This window comes from Pygocentrus nattereri, chromosome 28, assembly GCF_015220715.1.
Source record: "Pygocentrus nattereri isolate fPygNat1 chromosome 28, fPygNat1.pri, whole genome shotgun sequence".
NCBI classification, from domain to species: Eukaryota; Metazoa; Chordata; class Actinopteri; order Characiformes; family Serrasalmidae; genus Pygocentrus; species Pygocentrus nattereri.
The window spans coordinates 23,124,376-23,141,710 of record NC_051238.1 but is presented as its reverse complement, the minus strand read 5'-3'; the positions used below and the strand labels follow the sequence as shown (position 1 = coordinate 23,141,710).

Here is a 17,335-nt window from a genome sequence, read left to right as displayed (position 1 = left end):
AGCCCTTAATTTAAATATAGTTTAGACAGAAAATACATTTTGATTAGAAAATAAGATTATATTAAGTACTTAAGAGTACACTCTCCATGGAATGTCTTGCCCATAGAACGCTCTGGAGTAGCTGCACTTCAGCTAAAGGGCACTGTGCTTAAAGCTGAGCACCAGCTATTGGGGGTAATAAGCCCCCCAGATTTGGGCTTTGGAGCAGTGGAACTGTATTCTCTGGAGTGATGGAGCTCCATTGTAGTACCTGATCTTACTAATGTCACTGAATACAATAAAATACTTCCAGCAATACCCTGTGATGGACTGGCGACCTGTCCAGGGTGTATCCTGCCTTCCGCCCGAAGACTGCTGGGATAGGCTCCAGCATCACCCCGACCTCCGACCCAGACGGAGAAGCGGCTTAGAAAATGGATGGATGGATGGATGGACTTCCAGCAATATTTCGACACCTACACTGTCAGAGCAAGGATACTGTACCAGCCTTACTTTTGCATTATTTGCCTGTATATTTTTGTCCCCAGAGGGGAATGGTCATATAAAAAAGAAAAACAAAATAAAAAGCTTGCAGTCAATTTGGGGTGTAAGGAGTCAATGCAACTTAAAAAAATAAAACGTACTGAAACAGAAGAGTACAATTACATCCGCTACCCAAATGTATTACAGTTGTGCCTTTGAGGATACCCACTCAGGGAAAGTCCCGAAGGGCATCATTTAATTTTTTTTTTTTTTTTAGAGTGTAGTGTAAAGCCACCCTAAAAGAGTAGAGGCTGTTACTGGAGCAAGAGGGGGGCACTACCTATTGATATATTTAGTGTGGTCAAATGAGAACCACACGTAAAGGGTTACAGGTGACTACATCGTCTTTAATTAATGTTATGGAACTCCTAGTGGTTGGCCTGTTCAGCAGCGATGTTTCAATTACATGTAGTCAAAAACACTAATATCAATCTCTTACTAGTCTAGAGTGGAGTACTTTCAAGAGGCTTCTCTCTTCCTCTCTCTTTCTGTATATTTGCATACACACACCAACAGAAATGCTCCAAAATCACTTTTTGCATGTTTTTCTTTGGACAGTGATGATATGCACCTTTACACAGAAAACTTTTAATATACAGTGGGTGGCTGCCTGCACAAATCATGGGAAGAATACCTCAGACTTAAAGTACAAATGAGTAAATTCAGCACTAGTTTTAAAAGAAGACTTCCTGAATTGTTCTATATGCACTAGAATGTCACTGAAGTACTCTTCCCTATCAGCCACTTATAATTCCTAGTCCTAGTGTATCTTCTGGTAGGACATGTATGCAAATGGACGTGAACAGAAAGTTTGGCTCAGGCCTCAATATTGTCAAACACAAATAATAAGTCACTCATTTTCTATTCTAAGCATGGCCTTTCAGAATCATTGTGCATTGAGGACTTGTGTCAGGTTTATTTCCATGCAGCCATTTTAATGTTGTGAGTAATGTAATCTTTTTCACCTTTCTAATTGCAGACTAGTTTAAATCCCTGGTACTTAATGAGGATTATGTTATTTCTAGATATTTACTACAACCCTGCAGAGGGTAATTTGATTTCACTTTACTTAAAATAAAATAAATAAAAATTGATCCCCCTATGTAAATTCATGTGCTTTGGGATTTGGTGGGAAAAACACCTAAACCAGGCATGTCGGGGGAGTATACATAATGCATACTATAATGCAGACTTACGCACTTTCCCTGCCTTAACACTTCTGACAAAACAAGTCAGCTATATGCCTCAAAGTTAAGTGATACTTTTTTAATCCCACAAATTGGGAAATTCCATCTCCGCATTTAAGCCATCCGTGAAGTAAAACACCACATACACACTAGTGAATACACACACACAAGATGGGACTCCCCTCATCTACATCTGTGTTTCAGTATATTCAGCTAAGTATCCATGTAAATAGATATAAGTGCTAGTGAAACTATTGCAGTTTTTAATTGTATGTGTACTATAGCTTGCTTATGTATTCACTTTCATTATTGGGATATACAGGAATACACTTCTGATAATTTGACCCATAATTGGAATATGTGCCCCCCCATCAACCTATGGACACAAAAAAAGCTTCTCACTCATTCATAACATGCTGGTATTTCACACTGACAAATGCTTCAGATAAGTAAATAGGTACAATTGAATATATTTAGTATATATCTAGTTTATGAATTTCCCCACTGTGGGACTAATAAAGGATTATCTTATCTTATTTCTGTTTGCATGAAAAAGAGACGGCCTTCAGAGAAGGTTACTCAGATTACTAAACAGTAAGTAAATGCAGATATGAAATGCAAGACTAATTCCAAAGCTGTTCTTCGCATTACATGCACAGCATCACTAACTCTGGATATGCTTTATGTTGTGGGACTTATTTTTTTGGTAAGTGGTCCTGAACTCCAATAATCTTGTTTGAAATTTTTATCAATTACAAATAGACAGCCGAGCATAACTTACAAAAACCAGTAACTGAGGTTAGAACAAGATCTGTACATGTTTACAATTTAAATATGTTCCCTAGTTTATGGACTGCTAAAGTAATCTCTCCTGAAAGCTGTAATTTTTGCCTTAAGAAATTTCCAATGAATTCACAGTAAAGTATGTCACAGTACACCCATATCTGGGACAGGTTCCTCTGAAAATTGGCGTTGCACGTTGGAAGCCTGGAGTGCTTAATGGCATGATTGAGCTTGGTCCAAACCTCTTCAACACTCTGCGGTGCACAATTCAGCTCGCCAATAATCCATTTGGCTCTCTGGTGGAAGTGAAGTCTATATGTCTCAATAGTCTTGTGGAACTGTCTAGAGAAAGTTTGTGCGCTCTCATGTGTTTTCATTTTATGTGAAAAAACACTCCAAGATCTTTTAAATTTCTCAGACACATTCTCAACTTGTGCGGTCCCCTTTCCACCAACTGCTTCTGGGCTTTTTAACAATGTCCTCTTACAGACGTCTTCATCACCTGGACATTGACTTCTACACAACTCGAACTCCGATCTCTGCTGACACCTGGAACTTTTCAACAGCTTCGATGAAATTACTGGAGGAGCATGTTTAGGTTTGATTGGCAAAGATCTGTCAGCGGTAGAAGGAAACCAAGGTGTGAATGCTGGTAAAGCACGGCAGGGAAAGTCCTCCAGAGCCCTCTGTGTCATGAACACTGCATCGTTCAGGTTGTCTTGGTCCTTCTTGTAATGCAAACATACATCCATCCAATAAAATGTGCAGCTCTCTGTTAATCCTGCAGTTTCTGCTTTAAGAGAACAGAAAAACAAACTTAAGAGTCAGCCAGCGTCATGAAGTTGTATTTACTTATCCAATCACTGAAGTAAAACTCAGCTATAAGGTATGGCAGCACAGGTTCAATGGGGTTATGTTTACTAGTTAGCGGCATAGCTAGGTTAGCTCTATTAACTATATAGCTAGATATTGTTGACTTTAGCTTTAGGCTTACCATATTAATATATGAATATATAGTTAAATGGTGGACACATGGCAAAATATACGTCTTACCTCAATCTCCACACTTCTCAGAAGGGATATATATGTTAAATACTTTGATTAAATCAGGTCCAGCGTCTGTGTTGCTAAGAAAGCTGTGTAGTCGGTTTGTTTTTCTGCGCATGCCCAGTACGGAGTTCGCCCACTGAACGTGCACACTGCCACCTACTGTATTGCATTTATCAATACAAGCTAAACAATACATAATATCTATTACCCTACTGGAAAAAATGTAGAAACCCATATACATCATTAGTTCCTCATTTGTATGTGTTTTGACTTTTTTAATTGGGTTATAGCACAATGTCAAGGATTCTAACAGGTTTCAATGTGTTTTACAGGAAATATAATACATTTAATGCATGATGTTCAATGTTCTTCTTTCGTTCCAACCTTTTTCACATGTTACTTACTTCAGTACATTTAATATGTACGAATATTATGTGTGATATTGACACACTATTTGCAGACTCTAAACAAGAGGTTTGAACCTCCTCACCGGCAGAGGGTGATGTGGGGGAGACAAGCTAAGACTGCACGAAGAACGGCGTCCGCTGATTTTTTCATTCTGCTGCGTTCAGCGTCAACACACTGTCTAATATTCAAGCAGTCGTCTAATTTCAGGAAAGAAATAGGGTAGAAGATGGCTTATTTAACGACGAACCCTGCTGCGAAAGAGAGGTAAGTGAGCTTATCAAGTCTGCGTTCCCTTAGCAAGATCATTCCCGACGGTAACAGCTTGGCCCCGATGAAGTTGGTGGCTAAGGAAACGTGTACAGTCGCTGCACCGGTCAGTCAGCCATCAAACTGTATGCTGATCAAAATGTAGCGGATTCATCAATATTCTGATTAAATACAGTGTAGATTAATTTAGAAAGACCAACTGTAGTTATACTTTCCGACTTTTTGATGTTTGGGCGATCCAGTATGCCCACCACACTGATCTTCACTGTGGCCTGTTGAGAGAGAGAGAGAGAGAGAGAGAAAGCAAGCAAGCAAGTAAACAAGACAAAGAAAGAAAGAAAGAAAGCAAGCAAGTAAACAAGACAAAGAAAGCAAGCAAGTAAACAAGACAAAGAAAGCAAGCAAGTAAACAAGACAAAGAAAGAAAGCAAGCAAACAAGACAAAGAAAGAAAGAAAGCAAGCAAGCAAACAAGAGAAAGAAGGAAAACAAGACAAAGAAAGAAAGAAGGAAAACAAGACAAAGAAAGAAAGAAGGAAAACAAGACAAAGAAAGAGAAAGAAGGAAAACAAGACAAAGAAAGAGAAAGAAGGAAAACAAGACAAAGAAAGAGAAAGAAGGAAAACAAGACAAAGAAAGAGAAAGAAGGAAAACAAGACAAAGAAAGAAGTAAAAGAAAGAGAAAGAAAGAAAACAAGACAAAGAAAGAAGTAAAAGAAAGAGAAAGAAGGAAAACAAGGCAAAGAAAGAAAGCAAACAAGACAAAGAAAGAAAGAGAAAGAAGGAAAACAAGAAAGAAAAAGAAAGCGAGCAAGCAAGAAAGAATTTTATTGATCCCGTAGGGAAATTGCTGTGTTTCAATAGCCAGACATATAATTACACATAAACTTACAAACTATGCAGAAAGCTACAAAATAGAACTAAATCTAGACTTGAGGTAAAGTACAAGACCAATAAAATAAAGTATAAAGGTATATCTATTTATGTATTTATATGGCATAGGAGACAGATTTGCTGTATTTACAGACAGCAGGCATGGAGTGCTATGAGAGTCTAACAGCACTTATTATAGACATGACCAACTCGAGTCGCCTCAGTATTGTACAATGCACAGTGAAAAGTGTCATTACAGTGATAGTTGGGATATACTGCACAGTGTGTATTAATCTGAGAGGAGATACAGTGATGTGGTTCAGCACAGTTCAGACAGCAGGAGATCAGTACCGTCTCGGCAGTAAGGAGAGTCGCTGTAGAGCCGTAAAGCAGCGGGTAAGAAAGATCTCACACGGCCTCTTTAATACATCGCAGCTGTAACAGACGCCAATGAATGTGCTTCTCTGTTCATCCAGTGTAGCATGCAGAGGGTGTGAGGTGTATTGTGAAATCTGGGTGGATTTGCTCTTCATATAGTGCCAATTTAGCAAAGTTCAAGAGTTTCGTCAGTGTTATTCATGGCAAGAAACATAGCATGCACACTAAATTGAGCTTATGCATCTAGCCAAATGTTCCTAAATGTATGCAGTTGTATTAAGTCTTATTGGTGTAGTGAGACATTTCCTGAGACATTTTCACGAAGCGGTCCAAACCCCTAATGAGCAAACTGAAGTGAAGACATCAACAAAGTCCCTAAGATGTGAAAAATTAAACCTGGACTCAAGAGTGGAACCCTTCATTTTCTGTTTGATGGCACTATTAAGATAAAGAAAATGAGAAGCAAGATGAACAGAAACATCTGGATCAAACAGTAGAAATAATTGTACGATAAGTTGTTTGCTAGCGTTAAAATTATATTAGAAAGCCGTCAGGAAAAAGATCTGGTGTATGGTTTGTGTTAGATGTATACAGGATGTGATATTAGAACATAGGAGGTTAAGATAGGGGTTACATCTTTCAGAAACACGTTTCTTCTTACATGAATCTGAGTTTTTATTTTACTTGTATAGTTTCCTGTTACATGCTAGTGGAGAGCAATATGTCAACTATATCATGACAATTCAAGACATTTTCATGATGCGCGTTATGCATCAAAGTGTTTAGAGTATTCTGAGATTTAAGTTGGAATAGGTCAAATAGAACCTGCAGTGCCACATATAAATTATTATTATTGTTGTTGTTGTTGTTGTTAATAATTAATAAAAATCAATGATCACTCTAATGCTAGTCAATGTTTTACATACTGCATTGCATAAAATCCAATTAACACCCAATTATGCTGTCTTTATAGTGAAACATGTAGTCAGTGCTTCTTAAGGACTGACAATATCCAGGATATTTTCAGAAAAGCATATTGTGACAAATTATCGCGATAAGGATAGAATATCGTTATATTGCCCACACCTATTACATATTGTTAATTTTTCGTCTGGTTAAAGTGTTCCTCATTTTCTTACAGGTTTTTGTGTATATATCCAGCTTACATAAACAGTAAAAAGACATTAGCGGAAGGCAGAAGAATACCAAGTGAAAAGGTGAGTAGGCTGCTGCCACACTAAGGTTTTTCATTTCTAATCAATAGAGTTGAGTCATGGGAACATGTACAGTACTGTGCAGAAGTCTTAGGCACCCAAGACACATTTTCAGAATCTATTTGTGTAGTATTTGCTGAGAAAAGTGTTAATATTTGAATAAACAATTTATACAATATAAATGATTTTTCTGGATGTGATTGTGTTTGTTTACCCATCTCCAAGCCTCTCCTCGAGGAAGCCCAGTATTGTATGTAGTTAAAAAGCAGCTCCTGGTTTGACCAATCAGTGCTCAGTAAATTGAGCTCATGATGTAATTGATGATATTAACGAGTCTCTGTGGCGGCTGTGAAGGTGTCCAGGAAAAATATGGACCTAAGAAATTCTTGTTACTGTTTACTGTTTTTCTGTTTATTTGAATTATGAATATGACTTTATTCTAATGTATATTGTGATAAACTCACTGATGAGGTCAACTGTTTAAAACTTTGCTTAGATGCCCAAAACTTTCGCACAGTGCTGTATATAGCTATTACTGTTTTTTTCTGTGCATGTCATTGTCTTTTTCTGCCTTTTCAGATTCTGGCATTTCTTTGTGAAAGCACCATTCTTTAATCAACTTATTTATCTTCTTTGCTTAGGCGGTGGAAAATCCTTCATGTGCTGAAATTAGGGATGTTCTAGCTGCTGCAGAAATGAATGTCTATGTTGAGGTACTGTTGTTGCAGTCGGTCTGGACTTTAGACTTGGTCCTGCTTTGGATCCCATAATCTCTGTAACACCTGTGCTCAGTGGCCACGGTATGAGGTATACCTACTTTGGCTATTAGCTACACTCACTGTCCATCTGATCCATACCATATAGGTGCATTTTGTAGTTCTGCAGTTACAGATTGCTGTTTCTCTTCTTAATTTGTAACCCCTGTTTACCCTGTTGTTAAATGGTCAGAACCACCACTGGGCAGGAATTATTTGGGTGGTAAACCTTTCCCAGATTGTATCAGTGTAATCACTTTTATAATTCATAATCACTTTTACAACCAAATATTTAAACAGCTTTGGAAGTTTTAAACACAGCAAAATGCCAAAGCTACATTAGTTGTTTTTTTCTTTTTTCTTTTTTTAAAATTTTGATATGTCTTTGAAGATCATGTTATGATTAACCAACTGAAATTGTTTTAAACTATCTGGCCTGTAAGTAAATATTTTACTTTCAGAAAAAAATCTCTTCATCTGTATTCATATTTATTGAGTAACAGTCTAACAAGAAAAAGCTTTAAAAAGTTTTGAATAGTCCAAAAATAAACACCAGACAATTAACTGACTTCAGGAGCTTTCCTTTGCTCTGAAAAACTAAATGCAAGGAGTCAACCTGTTTTTTTTTCTTCTTTTTTTTTTATGTTATTTTTTTAGCCAGCTACACAGAATTCTTAATAGTGAGGAGAGTTTCTTTCTGTCATTAAAGACCTGTCTCAACTCAGTGAATGACTGTTAGTTGCTGGCTTATATCAGTAAGGAGTCATAGCAAGAGAGAGTGAGATTTCATTGTCGTGTAGGTCTCACAGGGTTGTGGTTGTCTTTAAATCAGCGCTTATTCAGTGTCATCATAGGCAAAGTTAGTTTTTCTAGATAGTTTAATGTTGATCCAACACAGTGTTGGCATTGAGATTTCATCTTTGACCAAAATTATATTTTTGATGTCAGAAGTATCAACACCCCTTTTTATCAGAGCTCTGAGAAAAGCAGTGGTATGGGTGCTGCACGGAGTGGATCATGCACAGCCGTGTTTTTAAACAACTTCATGTCAGTGCTAGGCTGAGAATATACCACCAACCAGCCAGGTGTCCTTTGGCCAGAAACTGACCATCTATGATCGACTAGAGGCTGAGTGTCTAACCCAGCCAGGTATGTGTGTTCAAGACCCGAGACATTACTGGGATACTTATACGTACCCACAACGTTTGGGCTTTGTGTCATTCATACAACCCCAATCCCAATGAAGTTGGGACGTTGTGTAAAACATAAATGAAAACCGAATACGATGATTTGCAAATCCTTTTCAACCTATATTCAATTGAACACACTACAAAGACAAGATATTTAATGTTCAAACGGATAAAAATTATTGTTTTTTGCAAATATTCACTCATTTTGAATTTGATGCCTGCAACATGTTCCAAAGAAGTTGGGACAGGGGCGTGTTTACCACTGTGTTACATCACCTTTCCTTTTATCAACACTCAATAAGCGTTTGGGAACTGAGGACACTGATTGTTGAAGCTTTGTAGGTGGAATTCTTTCCCATTCTTGCTTGGTGTACAACTTCAGTTGCTCAACAGTCCGGGGTCTCCGCTGTCGTATTTTGTGCTTCATAATAAAACCTGCATGTACCTTTCAGCATTAATGGTGCCTTCACAGATGTGCAAGTTACCCCTGCCATGGGCACTAACACACCCCCACACCATCAGAGATGCTGGCTTTTGAACTTTGCGCTGAAAACAATCCGGACAGTCCTTTTCCTCTTTGGCCCGGAGGACACGACATCCATGATTTCCAAAAACAATTTGAAATGTGGACTCGTCAGACCACAGGACACTTTTCCACTTTGCGTCAGTCCATCTCAGATGAGCTCGGGCCCAGAGAAGCCGGCGGCGTTTCTGGGTGGTGTTGATATGTGGCTTTCTCTTTGCATGGCAGAGTTTTAACTTGCACTTGTAGATGGAGCGACGAACTGTGACACTGACCGTGGTTTTCTGAAGTGTTCCTGAGCCCATGTGGGAATATCCGTTACAGAATGATGTCGGTTTTTAATGCAGAGCCTGAGGGATCGAAGGTCACGGGCATTCAATGTTGGCCTTGCTGCTTACTTGCAGAGATTTCTCCAGATTGTCTGAATCTTTTGATGATATTATGGACTGTAGATGATGAAATCCCTAAATTCCTTGCAGTTGCACGTTGAGAAACGTTGTTCTTAAACTGTTGGACTATTTGCTCACACAGTTGTTCACAAAGTGGTGACCCTCGCACCGTCCTTGCTTGTGAACAACTGAGCCTTTCAGGGATGCTCCCTTTATACCCAATCATGACACTCACCTGTTTCCAATTAACCTTTTTTTGAGCATTCCTCAACTTTACCAGTCTTTTGTTGCCCCTGTCCCAACTTCTTTGCAACGTGTTGCAGGCATCAAATTCAAAATGAGTGAATATTTGCAAAAAACTATCAAGTTTATCCATTTGAACATTAAATATCTTGTCTTTGTATTGTATTAAACAGAATATAGGTTGAAAAGATTAACAAATTATTCTATTCTGTTTTTATTTGTTTTACACAACGTCCCAACTTCATTGGAATTGGGGTGCACCCCAAAAATGGTGTTTTACCAGAATGTTCATACTTGCCATGAAATTCCTGGTAAACAGGAAATTACATTTTTAGCATGAATGGCCAACAGCTCTTTCTTCTCTGAATGATGTACGAAATACACTCCTATGGCATTTTTATCCTTGAAAACGGAACAGACTACAGTAAAAACCAACATGCAACACAGACATTTTGCTTTATGGGCCATGCTGCATCGCCTTTGGCTCAGTAGCTGTGCGCACAAGCAGGCTGTTTTTGCTGCTTCTTTGTAGAATCACGTACAGTAAAATGAGTTTTTACTTGCGAAAAAGATGCTAGAAAACTGCTAAACTAAATCATACCAGAAATGTGCTTTGTCTGCTGGAATCTGGACACAGTTGTATTTACAAAACAAATGTATCGGCTTTTGTTTATATATTAACCCTACTGTTAATTACCCAGGCGTACTAGTGCCATTTGATTGCCAGGATTTCAACTCCAGCTTGTGTTCACACTTAACCCCTTCTTGTTTAATTCCTTTCAAATTCCAGAGCAAGAAGTGCAGGTGTGAAAAGGGCTATAGTGGACAGGGAGTGTATCCTGTAATAATAACTCCAGCAGCACTGCTGTGTTTGAGCCACTGTACCATAGAAACACTCAATATCATGTCACTACCGTGCGAGTGTCACCGCAGCGCTCAGAATGATCCATCACCCAAATAATACCTGCTCATTTGTGGTCCTGCGCATGTTCTGTCTACTGATGAGTAGTGTAAAGAAAAGCTAGCAAATTATACAGATAAACCGATGGACTACATTCTGTAATTATAGAACTACAAATGCACCTCTATAAGCGGACTTAAAATGGACAAGGAGTGTAGGTACAAGGTAGGTGGTCTTGTGAGTTTTTGTCTGCTTTCGTCTGTTTGCATGCCATCCGCTGAGTTAATGTGAAATAGCACCTTAACTTTGATTTCCATTGCATCAACAGCAGCCCCGTATGTATCCAAGGGAATGGAATAGAGATGCACAGTTCAGAGGAAGAGTGAGAGTTCAAATCAAACAAGAGGATGGAAGCTTGTGTCAAGATAAGTTTACCTCAAGTAAGCATATTATAATGCAGTAATAATAGACCAGTGTTTCTTCCTGAGGTGTCACCTCAGGACTCCTATTTTAATGTGTCCTTGCTCCACCAAATCCAAATTAAGCATATTTAATCTTAACTAATAATTGTTCTGCCTAGAAGATCCCCATAATATTTTTGTTGATATAATCATGTGCCATATCTCATTTTCCCTCTTTATTAGTTACATTTAAAAAAAACTTTTTTGGCTCAGATTTGTTGTTGTCTTCTTCTCCTTCTTCTTGTCTTCCCTGCTAGAAAAAGATGTTATGTTCTACGTGGCTGAGATGATACCGAAGTTGAAGACTAGGACACAGAAAAGTGGGGGCAGTGACTCAGGAGCACAACAAGGAGAAGGAGGAAAGAAGGGAAAGAAAAAGAAGAAGTAACTGCATTTCTAAAAATTGATTCATCTTGGCAATTTTTTTTGCCAGCTGACCAGTACAGGAATGGGTGATGATGGAGGTTTAGACAACTAGTGTTTTTTTTTTTTTTTTTTTTTTTTTTGAAACTTGTTTTAATCAGCTTTGTGGATACATGTCAGTAGACAAGCTCTGCATTTTTGAAGTATCTGTTTTGTTTACGACAGTAATTCTAAACAGTCTTTTCACAGCCTCTTTAGGCTTTAGTTGTGTTAACAGCTGGAAACATACAGAACATGTATCAGTGATTTATCAGCTTGGAATATACATGAAAATATTATCAGTGATTTATTTACAAGAATGACTGTTTAATCACTTACTTTTTCAGCAAAGAATAAAACAAAGAATTCAAAATGCAGTTGATCACTTCTAGCTGATTTTTTTTCTTTGTTTTTGTTATTTTAAATCCAGTAGAGTTGTCAAAGCATATCTTTACAGCTATGCGTTTCAGTTCATAATAAGTAATTGCTTTGATTTATTATGGTTATGATTTTCCATTTAACTGTTGAATTGCGCATATGGTTTCTATAACTGTCCATATTTGTCAAATGACTTTTAAAATGTGTTGTACCTTACACTGATGTAATTATTTGTTCTTCATTCATTGTCTATTGAGCACCTAAAAGGCTGAGATACTGTGAAAATGCTAAAATCACTGTTAGTAAACAAAGGACATTCGTTATTGTTTCACCAAAGCACAAAGTAGCGTAGTGTTTTTGAAGAGAGGAATTTTTGAAGATTGAATTTGAGGTTAAATAGTTTTAATTAAAGTGAAACTTTGTTAGGTTAGTGTTACTATTTATTTAATGCAATTCTATACAGTTGAGTGGGTTTCTTTAAGCTGACAGTCAAAAAAAACTGAAGCACTACTAAGTGGTGTTAAAATAAAGTTTGCCTATTATTATTTAGTACCATCATCTCATACACAGAGATTAAGAACAAATTTCACAGGCTTGTCATATCTAATCTTTGATTTGTATTTTTATTGCATTTGATCATTGCCAAGTACGTTGATTTGTTGAAATTTTGTGGAAGGTTAACATCTATAGCCACAGGGATTATGTATTTCAACAGGGGTGTAAACACATTGATATGCCTGATATGTCTTTGGCAATCAGACAGTTTATACTTGCCCATGCCCTTCACACCACCTGTTTGTTGTAGAGGACTGTAGTGACAAGTGAAATGAGACTAGTTTTGTTTAGATTACTTGCTCTTGTTGATCATATTAGCTTTCATTGTACTGATGAAAAGCTACTGTACACATCCAAACAGACATCAAAGAGTGAGCGGAGAGAAAACTTTATTGACTATGCAATATTTGTGCATTGAAATGTCAAAGGTCATTCTTGATCAATCTGCTTGACTACAGTTGTCTTTAAGGCATGTCCATCACCGAAATTCTTGAGATGTTTTGTTCGACTCTCAAGTCGCATGAGCCATTCATCACGGAGCCTACATAAACACATTAAACACAAGTTAAAATTGGCAGTTGTGCAAGAGGCACAATTGAGCTTAACAGGATAAGCAATAATTCATGCAAGCTTGTTCCTAAATAACTGATGAGTGCAAAATCTCTGAGCAACTGTAGCTTTATCCTCCACCAGTTTTTAGTTATGGTTCTATTTCTGTAACTCTTCTACGGTCACAGTTTTTAGATGACCATTTGGGAATTCTTAAATTACAATGTCTGATTAGAAGCTTCATCACCATTAGGAACAGGCTGATGTAAAAAACTAAGCAAAACATACTAAAATCTTCTAACCAGACGTTTTTTCTAGGTAGTCTACTCAATTATCTGAATTCTTTTATTGTAAACCTGGTTAATACATCTTAGCAATTTTTGTTATGACAAAAGTTGACAGGCCAACTTGTCTGATTTATTTTGGATTTTTGTACAATATTACAGTATTTATGAGTGAGAGACCGCGCTGCAAATAAAACGCACAAACACAAGAGAGCAACTTCTTACTTTGACAGAGCGCTGTTCTTCGTCCTTTGTTCCTCATTTTCTGTGAGCTGGTTATGCTTCACAATTTTTTGCTCCCAGAATGTTTTGATGAACAGCTTGTCATGAATTAGTGCCGCATTCATTTCCTATGTATCGGGAAAAAATTTGACTCACCATGACTAACAAAACTTTTTTTTTCCACTCAGTAATTAAAATATTAGCCACACAGTGAGTATAAGCAGAAAATGGGCAAACGGTGAAATACAGACATATCATCGCTGTCGGAACAAAACCTTGTAGCTCCAAAGTGGTAATGTTATAATAAGAAAAAAAAGACATCTAACCCTTAGCATACTCACTGTGTTAATGTAAGAAGATTTTATTCCAAATTATTCTGGACCATTTTAATTGGTCTGTTCATCATGACATATACAGACAGTGTAAAGAGCAGCTGATGTTTTCAAATTTTGTAAAAAATAAATTAATAAATAAAAATGACAAAAATAGAAATACAAGGTTGTGTTCTGACAACTATATGTTAAAGTAAGCAAAAGCATTCCAACATGCATCTATCCATATCTATGTTCATTTTGCTAGATATAACAAGGCATGCCAAAGCATCGCATCATGGTAATCTTACGTTTCATTGGAGCTCTGGACCTTAGTTGTACAAAATGATGTTGCTGGTTTAATAGCTTAAGGTTTGCCTGTGAAAAGAGTAATATATACTGAGACTAACCTAATGGAGAGTGGTAGCCTTTCAGTGTTACTCGGAGTGAAAGCTGCCTCTAATAGAAGCACTAAAAAGGAAGATTACCTTCCCAGTTCCCTCCCCAGAGAAGTATACGAAAGAACCAACTGTGCAGGGGAACTAAGTAATATTTGAGATGTTGGAAGCTGCAGTGGAATTGTGCCACAATTCCCACTGTGCACCATGTTGCATCAGATGACATTCGGATTAGTGGAAACCCATAACAATGTTGTAGTACTCAACAGGTGCCACAGAGTCATAATAAGCACAAGCTTCTCAGATCGCTCCCCATCACCGACGATGTACTCGGGGTGATGTATTTACATGTTCTGGTGTCACTGCAGATCGTCAGCATCAGCATTTAAAGTAATTTAAATTGGTACGCATCATGGCCAAAGTAGCTGGCAGGACAAATGGGAATATGCAAGCAGCAAAGTACTGCTGGTTGCCTTGGATCTTATTACGGGGGGCAAACAACTGATGTCCATATCAAGTTTACATCTGTAGCCCATGATCTGCGTTTTAGACAGCTTTGGACTAATAATTGTTAAGTCAGGTGTATCAAGCATCCTCACTTTTGGCATTCTAAAAAAAACGCATATTTGAGGTGGAAACAGTTGTAACAGTTATAATATGCCTTAAAAATAAACATTATAATCATTGAGTGTGAAACATTTGATTATGAATTCTTACTAACCTTGTTAATAAATGCCATGTTTTCACTAACAAGTTGAAATGCACAACAGAGATGACAGGCAACAATGGTGCTTGCATGAAAACTCGAGGAAAACGAGGTGGGAAAGGGAAAAGCCAAGAAGACTGATGCTATTTTGGTATGAGGAGGTCAGCTGAGGCATTGTCTGTAAGTGAGCAGTCTGTTGTAGTTGTCATTGGTCTAAATCACATTATCACCAGCTCAACTCCATGTTCTGCTGCAGAAGGCCAACACTATTCTGGAAAATATGAAGTGCAATACAAATCTGATAGCACATACTTGGCATTTCATTTCTTTAGAGCATGATATATTCTAAGCCCAGGGTCTTAACCATAGGTCAAGTAAGACTAACATGATCTATTTCTGTTCTTGGAGCAGTGCTCTGAAAAGCATGTAATTATGTTATCAGTTACTAACACTAATTAAGACACAAGACACTGCTGAGAAGGGGGTCTGTGAGTCATCTTTTAAAAATAAACTTGAATACGTAATGTGCTGCAATTAATTGTGTTACCTATATTGAAAATATCCTGATGCACAAAGCGTATTAAGATTGTTAACTTCAGACCAGAGGTTAAATTGAGCTGGGGTGCACTGGAGCAGAGCATTTGGCTTATGTGAATGGCAGAAGAGCCGTGTCCTGGTGCAATTATTTAATGCAAATAATTTCTAACACAGTCTTTGGGAAATTCATTCAACTGTTGCCAAACTCCGTTGACAGGCCCTTTACAGCTACATGCTGCAACTGTGGTGAAGTTTCACCTATAAGTAATAGCTACTAGGCACTGGTGCATTTTCTTAGTCCTAATTTTTGAAAGTACATGACTGCCAACATTACATTTCAGGACTTTTTGTACCATCAAAACTATCCTTAGGAATACCAGAGGAATGAAGCAGATTGAAAATGATAGGTTACTTTTGTATTTTGTTTATCAGTGGTTCATAAGGTATGTATCCAGAAATAGAAAATAAATCCGTAAAATGTACCTACATACCAAATACCAAACAGGTAATCGAAAGCTATCTCTACCTCTAGCCCTCATCCTCCACCTCCATTCCCATGATCTTTTCATAATAGTGCAAATACATTTTCAATTCTTCCTGCTGTTCTTCATGGTGATTCCAATTACCACATAAGCAGAGACAGCTTTCAGGGGTGGGGCCATAGGAACATCGGCCCCATTAAAAATCTAATTGTAAAATCTAATGCAGAATATGCCATTCATGTAGTGAGGGTAGTGGGGAGGTCTGTGGTGCAGGGGTGCTACAGCAACTAGTCACCCAGATTTTTTTTATTGTCCCCCTTCAAGCTTGGATTGCTTGAGCACTAAGCCCTAACTGAGCACTACATTTTTCTGGGTGGTACAGTCCAACCTGTCTGTTGAACTGTCCAGGCCAGTTGCATTAAAGATGAACTAAAATAGAGCACAGCACAGCTACATCCATTAATATGTGAGCAAACCCCTCTCCCCTGCACCATCTGTCCCCTAATCTGGTTGGTTGGTCTTCTTAATGCACATACAGAGTAAGCATACGCACAATAAACAGTATTAAATCAAATGTAGACCATTGAGCTAGTGTAGTTAGTCGGCTAGCCTACAGCATCAGAGTCTGTGTTCAAAACTTTGCAAAAACGGATAAGACAAGGAAGGAAGGGTGCTAAGAATAACTAAATCAGCAAGAGAGCATCAGCTCAGTCTTGAGCCTCCCTTACTCAAGGATGGTCTGTGCACTAGGTAAAGGTAGGCAGCAGCCTAGGCCTCCCATGACCAGAGGTGGCAGAACTACACAAGCCCCTTACTTAAGTAAAAGTACTAGTAATCCAGTATAAAAAAAAAAACTCAAATTGAAGTACAACTTAGAATTTTTTACTCAAATGTAACTATAAAAGTACTTATAAATGTACTTAAAAACGTTCTTTAAAAATCATCTCTAATTTTTTTAACAGGATATTTTTCTACTGACAGTTAGAGATACAAATCCATCGAACCGGGCATACATAAGGGCTTATACTAGATCTACAGGCACAGTATGACTTTATACAAATCATAGACAAAAATCCCCACATCTAGAGCACCCAAACACCACATTTACATGTTTGATTTCCTTTACAAGAAATTGAGATGGTTTTTGTCGGAAGCTTTACTGAGAAAAACACTGCCAATGTTTATTTCGGAAGTCAATACTAAACACTAGATCAAATAAATCCTTTAAGTAAGGTCAGGCCCAGAGTGGGACTTGTTTTCAGAGCAGGAGTTACACACACACACACACACACACAATGTGCTAATGTCCTGCAATGCCATTACATCAGGCTACAGGCTATTCATAACAGCTTTGCACTCATCACCCTG

General features: G+C 37.8%; 3 protein-coding genes across 4 annotated transcripts; 1 reads left to right on the top strand and 2 right to left on the bottom strand.

Annotated features, from left to right (window-relative positions):
- Positions 1-2,439: 2,439 nt before the first annotated feature.
- zgc:101664 (uncharacterized protein LOC450064 homolog) lies at positions 2,440-3,672 on the bottom strand. 2 transcript variants are annotated; one of them, XM_017721840.2, is made up of 2 exons: positions 3,546-3,672; positions 2,440-3,285 (listed from the first exon to the last, which is right to left on the bottom strand). In XM_017721840.2, the coding sequence occupies exon 2, from the start codon at positions 3,242-3,244 to the stop codon at positions 2,531-2,533; it is 714 nt and encodes a 237-aa protein (XP_017577329.2). In that variant the 5' UTR covers positions 3,245-3,285; positions 3,546-3,672; the 3' UTR covers positions 2,440-2,530. The 2 variants fall into 2 exon arrangements, with proteins under 2 accessions (XP_017577329.2, XP_017577330.2); XM_017721841.2 differs by having other exon boundaries at positions 2,440-3,282.
- Positions 3,673-4,056: 384 nt separating this feature from the next.
- srp19 (signal recognition particle 19) lies at positions 4,057-14,930 on the top strand. The gene is made up of 5 exons (XM_017721811.2): positions 4,057-4,214; positions 6,609-6,684; positions 7,323-7,394; positions 11,011-11,122; positions 11,401-14,930. The coding sequence occupies exons 1-5, from the start codon at positions 4,177-4,179 to the stop codon at positions 11,529-11,531; spliced, it is 429 nt and encodes a 142-aa protein (XP_017577300.1). The 5' UTR covers positions 4,057-4,176; the 3' UTR covers positions 11,532-14,930.
- Positions 12,894-14,345, bottom strand: fam240a (family with sequence similarity 240 member A). Its single transcript, XM_017721812.2, has 4 exons — positions 14,333-14,345; positions 14,156-14,222; positions 13,537-13,661; positions 12,894-13,019 (listed from the first exon to the last, which is right to left on the bottom strand). The coding sequence occupies exons 3-4, from the start codon at positions 13,656-13,658 to the stop codon at positions 12,908-12,910; spliced, it is 234 nt and encodes a 77-aa protein (XP_017577301.1). The 5' UTR covers positions 13,659-13,661; positions 14,156-14,222; positions 14,333-14,345; the 3' UTR covers positions 12,894-12,907.
- Positions 14,931-17,335: the final 2,405 nt, after the last annotated feature.